Source organism: Budorcas taxicolor, chromosome 16 (assembly GCF_023091745.1).
Source record: "Budorcas taxicolor isolate Tak-1 chromosome 16, Takin1.1, whole genome shotgun sequence".
Lineage (NCBI taxonomy): Eukaryota > Metazoa > Chordata > Mammalia > Artiodactyla > Bovidae > Budorcas > Budorcas taxicolor.
Genome location: NC_068925.1, coordinates 51547881 through 51554843, shown reverse-complemented (window position 1 = coordinate 51554843; position 6963 = coordinate 51547881). Strand labels below are relative to the sequence as shown.

The 6963-nt window shown below is 61.7% G+C and overlaps 1 protein-coding gene across 2 annotated transcripts in view; it reads left to right on the top strand.

The window, feature by feature from the left end:
* Positions 1–1048: 1048 nt before the first annotated feature.
* The window catches only part of PRKCZ (protein kinase C zeta), a 99593-nt gene continuing 93678 nt past the window's right edge, over positions 1049–6963 (top strand). Inside the window, exons 1-4 of one of the 2 annotated variants that reach the window (XM_052653437.1) lie at positions 1049–1184; positions 5272–5393; positions 6279–6368; positions 6782–6832. In XM_052653437.1, the coding sequence (XP_052509397.1) occupies positions 1114–1184; positions 5272–5393; positions 6279–6368; positions 6782–6832 (334 nt within the window). In that variant the 5' untranslated portion in view covers positions 1049–1113. The remainder of the gene's footprint in view (positions 1185–5271; positions 5394–6278; positions 6369–6781; positions 6833–6963) is intronic. The other variant, XM_052653438.1, reaches the window with a different exon arrangement.

The following is a 6963-nucleotide window of genomic DNA, read 5'->3' as shown; positions in this document are numbered from 1 at the left end:
CCCATCCCAAGGTTAAGGGGAATGGGCCCAGGATAGAGGCACCTGGGGGGTGGCGGCGTGGAGAGTGTTCCAAAGAGACAGTCCGGAACAAACGCCCGGTGTTAGTAAGACCCAGAGAGGATGTGGATTCAGAAGTGAAGGTCTCCGGCGGCCTGGACAAACGCAGCCCTTTTGTCCCGGACCGAGGAGTGAACTGGAGCAGAGAGAGCAAGCTAGAGAGTGTAGACAAACCTTCTGTACAGAGAGGAGGGCCGCTGAGTCCGGACCTGCCGGCTGTGACCTTCGCCGGGTTCTCGGTTCTTTGCAGTCTGTCTCCGCATCTCTAAGCTGAACGCGGGTCACTCATTCCGAGCGCCGTTCGGAATCCAGGGTCGAAGGGGCGACCCGTTGCCGCTGTCCCCTAGCCCGGTAGCTCGCAGACTCGCGCTCACCTGAATTACCCGGACTGTGAGCTCAGACTGCTAGAGTTTCAATTCAGCGAATCTGGGCTGGAACCTGTATTTCCAACAAGTTTTCGAGACGCTCACAGCGGGAGCGCACCTGGGAACCGCAGCCCCAGGAGCCCACTGCACCCGAGGGCAGACGTGCCGGGCGGGCAGGGGGCGCGCGTTGCCGGGCAGAGCCGGGCCACGCGCGCTCCCATTGGCCGCAGGTGGGGCCGCACCCCGCCCGACAGGTAGTCCGCCCCGCGCCCCGCCATTGGGCCGCCGCTGCGGGGTCCCCCGGGGATTGGCCCAGGTGGCGGCCCCGCCTCGCCCTCATTGGCCGCAGGTGCCACCGCCCCCGCCCCGGGACCGCCCGCCCCGCCGATTGGCCGCCGGCGGGGCCTCGGGTCGGCCATGTTCGGACACCCCCCGCCCCCGCGAGGCCTGACGCCGGACTCCGTGCGCGCCCCTCTGCGCGCGCCCGCCGGCCGCGCCCCCGCCCCTCCCCGCCCCGCCCGCCGCCAAGTTTCTAGAGTTGGCTGGACCGGTGTCCCTCGGTCCGTGCGCCGCGCGCTCCCTTCCGCGTTCCGCCGTCGGCCCCACCTGCGGCCGGACTCGGCCGCTGGGGCCCCGCGCCATGGCCCGAGCGTCCGGGGCGCGGCGCTGACGGCGACCGGCGGAGCGCGCAATGCCCAGCAGGACGGGCCCCAAGATGGACGGGAGCGGCGGCCGCGTCCGCCTAAAGGCGCACTACAGCGGGTGAGCGCGAGCGCCCGACGGCGGGGCTCGGCCCGGGCGGGGGGCGTGCGAGTCGAGGCGGCGCGGCCGAGTGCAAAGCCGGACGCAGGAAGCTGCCCCCGACCGCGCTGGCCGTCGGGGACTGTACTGCCTCCGCTCGGGAGGCCGAGGTTTGGGGGCAGCGGGCGGTGGCGCGAGAGGGCGGGGGCAGCGAGGCCCCTCCGGGCCCAGGGGGTCCCAGGAGCTTTGGAAGCGCCAGCGCTTAGAGACTGCCCCAGGCGATGCGGGCGCACCGGCCTCAGTTGGACTTCACAGACGGGAAAGCTTGCGGGCAGGCTGGGTCAGCCTGCATCCGCCCTCCCGTCCCGACCCCGGCTCGGAGTCGCCGGCCCAGCTCCGAGCGCCGCTGCCTCTCTGGTCAGCGGGTCTCTCCCCGCCCCGACGGGGTTGTCCTGGGCTGGAACTTGCCCAGAGGGGCCCGTGACGCGGAAGACGGGCACCTTGAGACTCTCCGCGTCCCCGGGCCCCGTGTTGACATTCTCCCTGGGAAGTTGGCCACAACCTGTAAGGAAGAAAGTTTTCGTCAAATTATGAAGACTGCTGGCAGGTTTTAAAAGCAGAGGTTTTCTAAACTTTTCCCAATTTACCGGACCAGATGTCTCAGTTTAAGACCACTTCACGTGCGGGAGAAGGAAAGGTGCGGTGAGCCGTGGGGGTCGCGCTAATAGAGGGCACCTGGAGGGCCTGGGGCCCTGCGACCGTCCGCACTCGGTGCTCTGGATTTGACCTGCCTCCCTGTGAAATGGGGCGAACCGGCGTCCACAGGGGTCAGTGGCCAGACCCCTGGACCGGCCCCGGCGCTCGCTGGATTCTTGGCCCCTGGACAGCCCTGGTCCGGGTGGAGGAGGCTGCGGCCGGCAGCGCTGTGCACGCAGATACTGGAGGAGAATGAGGCTATTTAGCTGTTGCAGCTTTCTGCTCCTGTTGGTCTCCAAGAGCCCCCAAATTGGGCGGCTGCCCCCAGGGTCGCCTCTGCGGGGTTGGTGGCTGGGCTGTAGGGCCTGGGGAGCCCCAGCTCTTGACCTGGAGAGCACACCTTGTGTGGGGTGTCAGTCAGGTCGCCTGCCCTCTCTGCTGTCTGCAGCCTTGGGAGCGTGGGAGTGGAGTGGGGTGGTGGGAGGGGAATTGGTGGCGGTGCCCTAGAGAATAAGGATTTGTGTGGGGGGAGGTGACTGGCCATCCCACCTGAAGAGGTTGAGTGGTCGTACCTTCTGGCCTGTTAAGGTGGACTGCAGACTGAAGCTGGTGAGGTTTCAGCTGGGTCCCGGCCTGGGGCCTCGGCTTGTAGGAGAGGGAGGAGCGGCAGTCACACATCAGACAGTCCTCTTTCCTGTCGGGAACCGTGGGATTGAGCAACTAGTGACTGACTGTGAAAATCAAAGCCGATTCTTAGCCAGAGGAAGTCCACACCCGGAGAGGCAGAGGGCAGGTGGGAACCAGACCCCCAGCCCTCCACCCAGTGATGAGTTCCAGTCGGCACTGCGCCCAGGGAGGGGAGGGGGAGGTGGACTCGGCCAGTGTCCCAGCAGTGCTCTGGGAGTCCCTGGGAGTGCTGGCCGAACAGCCTGTTTAGCTGCCCCTCCCCACCCACCCCACAAGCTTGGGCCCCTGGAGAGTGCTTCGGTTACCTTGGGAAATGTGACCTGTTGAGTCCGGTTTCCTGAAGATGAAGCCACACCCTACACTCTTCCCTCTTCTTCCCCTTCCAACCTGTGTCCCCGTCCTCTCTCCTCCCCAGCCCCCTCCCTTCCTCCCCTCCCCTTCTTGGTTCCTCTTCTTTCCTCCCCACTGAGGCTCCCACCTCTTTATGCCTCCTCCCTCCTTCTGCGTCCACCCTTCTCCTTTCTGCCCCAGGCTGACTGTCCGTTCCCTGTCTGAGCTCCTCTCTCCTCTCAGTGCTTTTCCTAAAGGCTTTGCACTGTCGCCTGAGAAGGGGCCTGGGTTGGGAAAGTTAGTTCTCAGGGATGGTAGACCAGACGCAGGCTCCAGAAAGTGTCCGCCAGAATCCTCGCTCACTTATCCAAACCCCAAGGTCCAAGGGAAATTTTGTCCCTGCCCTGTGGCCCATGGAGGGAGGTTCTATTTAAGCACCGAGGCCAGGAGCTGAGGGTCAGATACACTGGAGACACTATTGTTAAAACTAGGGGTCTTCAGGGCCCCCCCCCCCCCCCGCCCGAAATGGCTTCTGCAATTGCCGTTTCCCATCCCCTCTCCTCTCCAGGCCCTCCAGAGGCTTGAGATTAGGGTCACCCCCTCGCCAGTGGGGCTTTTGGAGGATGTGGTCACTGGAATCTCAGGGGTATCCTTTGTTTTGCGGGGTTTCCAGGTGATGTGTGCTGGGTTTGGAGACCCTGCTCTGCCTGCTTTTCTGAGATCACAGAAATGACCTGGCTGGATCTTCTCCAGCTCGAGCCTGGTTTCCAGAACTCAAAGCCTGGGCTGCATATGAGGCCTGGGTGGCCCCGTGGGTGCTGCCCCTGCCCAGGGCTCTGTCTGAGCTGTTTGCTCAGAGAGGCTGCCTGATTCCGGTTTGGGGTGATGCTCGGGGTGGTGGTCAGAGGTCTGGTCAGGGAGTGGGACGACCTTTCCCCACTGTGCTCAGCTTGTGCGGTGGAGGGAAGAGCTAAAGTGCTGTCACTGGGTGACGAGCTTAGAGCCCAGGGGTCCAGCCTGGTGTCGGTTGCCTCCAAACCACTGGGGAGCCACCCACCTGACCTCTAGGCCCTGAAGCACTGGGCAGGGGGACTAGCTGCCACCTGGGGGTGGAACTGTGGGTGAGGGTCGTGGGGCAGGGATAGATAGTTTGCCACCCAGGGATAGATGGGTGGCAAACTCAGTTCCAGAGCTCCCATGGCAGGGGGACTGATGGGTATGCCGGGTGGCACAGGTACGAGGTCTGGGAGATGTGGTGGGCGTGGGAGGGCTTGGTCTCTGGGGGCCCCACTGATGAGCCGTGAGACCCCTCTATGCCTCAGTCTCCCCATTTGCCAAGATGCCACAGGCTGTGGTGAGCTTCGGGCCCTGGGGTGGGCGCTGAAGGTCTGAGCAGATGGGGTAGGTTCTAACTGTGTCCCCCAGCAGATGGATCCCTGGTGGACCGAGATGCTCTGTCAACACGCCTTTGATGGAATTCAGAAGCCATTGGTGTTAATGCTCAGTGGACCCTGTGTTTCTCTTGTTGGGGGTGTTTCAAAACTTTTTTCAGAGGATCCCACCCTTGTGGTGTCAGATGTGGGTAAACTTTCCTCTAACTTCAGTTTATCCTGTGTGATTCCTGTTCAGAATCTCAGCAGATGTACGTTTACCCATGTCAACACCAGCCCTGCTTTGGGTGGTAGGTGATGTGGGGACAGTGCATGGAGGGGGGTTGGATACCTCTCCCTCCCTGTCCTATGGAGTTGAGTGTTCCCTGGTGCTGACTTGCCTTACCTCTAAGGGCCATTCTCAAAGACTGACCATGAATCCCTGGGCTGTCTTCAGTCTTATATCCCAAGTGTGGATGAAAAGATAAAAGGCAGCGGCATTCTGGGCCTTGGTTTTCCCAACAAACTGGGTCTGGAATTATGTTGTGGCCCTACCAAAGGCAGTTGTCGAATGGTGCCTCCAGGGTTTCAAGAGGCTGTGGCATTGGGGTAATAAGTTAGTCCCCCTCCCCATACCTCCCACCACTTCCCACCTCTCAAAAGTCCCACACCCTGGATACCTTGTGGCCCTGTTGGCACCATCGAGGTAGTGGGACGATGTAATGAGGCCTATGGGCTTGAACTGAACAGTCTGTGTCCAGCTGCGCCCACCCCTCCTGGGTGACTGCCCCTTACCCTGTCCTTCTGCCCCTCGGAGGCACGTTCAGGTGCCAGGATGGGTGTTTCTGCACCAGGGCACTCATGGTGTAATTCACATGGCCTGTGGGCAGTGGTTCCGGGGTGCGGGGGGAGCTGTCATACCCTTGGGGACAACACAGCTTCCTGTATTTGATCAACAACTTGGTTAGTTGATCATGTGACTTAAATGTGCCCCCTCGTGAGACCTGTGTGTCCTCTCTGCCCAGGGACCTCCTCATCACCAGCTTGGACTCCGCCACCACCTTCGATGAGCTCTGCGCAGAGGTGCGGGAGATGTGCCGGCTGCACCCGGGCCACCCGCTCACCCTTAAGTGGGTGGACAATGAAGGTGGGCCTGGGGGGTGTGGTGGTCGGGCAGTGGGGAGGTAAACAGCTCTGGGATTAAGCTGATTCAAATTAACTAGCTTCCTGTTTCCGGGGAAGAGGCTGTGGCAGGTCATGGAGGCACTAGGGGGCGGGGGTGAGGGTCCCTTGAGGGGGGTGGTTCCCCTCAAGGCCAGCTCTGGTGCTGGGCCCTGGGGAGAGGCTGTAGGAGTCCCCCCCAATCTTGTGTGGGTCCTGACCTTCCTGACTCCCTTCCTCATGTTCTGGATTTTTCTGGTGGGTGATTTGCTAGCTGAACTGTGGTTTCTCAGGGAAGTGGGGAGGGGAGGGTGGCCAGCGCCCTAGGGTCCACCTCTCTTTTCCTTTCCCTCCCTCCTTTCCTGTAGCCAGACACACGTCTGAGATAGTGGAGGGTTTGGAAAACAGTTCAGAAGAGCCTGCCCAGCAGCTCTCAGCCTGGACGTGGGAGTGGGGGAGGGTGGGGGCAGGCAGACCTCTGGCCACTCCCCTTCCTGCTGAAGCCAGGCCACGATGTCCTGGCTCTGGCTGTCCAAGCATCTGTGCTCCTGTCCAGCCTTAGTAGACAAGGAGCCCTTCCTTCCGGTCTAGGACTGGATAGGAAGGGTGCTCATTCTCTCCCAGGCCAGGAAACCTGCCCAGCTTGGCACCCCATGTGGAGCTGTGGGTGAATTCATTGCCATTCTGGGGCTCGTTGGTTCTGACCTGGGCCTTTGGGTTGGGGGAGTGACTCACTCTGGCACTGGCCAACTCTGCCCTGGGTGGCCGGTCACCAGCAGCAACACTTTGCGCTCCCAGTTGGGCGCCCGCCACCATGAACCCCCCTGCCTTGGGCCTGCAGTGGCCTCAGCTGTGTCCCTCGTCTGCCTAGGTGACCCCTGCACTGTGTCCTCCCAGATGGAGCTGGAGGAGGCCTTCCGCCTGTCCTGTCAGCACAAGGACGAAGGGCTCACCCTTCACGGTCAGTGCCGGCCGATGGGCGCTCTGGGGGTGGGGGTGGGCACTTGGGCGCTTTGTTAGTCTGGAAGCCACACAGGTCACGGTTTAAGATATTAGGATGCAGAGGATTTAAGAATGTGGAATAGGAAGCAATTTGGTTTCATTTTTTGCTCTTAGCTCTTATTATCCCAGATAAAAACCGCTCTTACTTGTCAGGAGTCAGTGAGGTGTCCTCTCACTGGCCACGGAAGCCTGGGTTCTGGTGGTTGGCCCTCATTGCCCGTCCATGTGCAGGGTTTCCAAGGTTTTGCCTTAATAATCATCTGGCAAGAGCAGGCCATGGGGATTGTGGGCAGTCAAACTCAGCGCAGGACTCCTTGCGAGGCCACGGTGGTCACTGACCTTCACTCTTTCTCTGGCTCTCTCTGCATGCAGTTTTCCCCAGCATCCCCAAGGAGCCAGGCATGCCCTGTCCTGGAGAAGACAGTGAGTACCGTCTTCCTGCGACACACGTCCTGGTTGTGGGTTGATGTGTCTGTTATGCCAGGGAGGGGAGGATGGGAGCCGGGTGCCCTGGGGCTCAGTGCTCCTCATGAAGTGTGTGAGGGCAGAGTGGG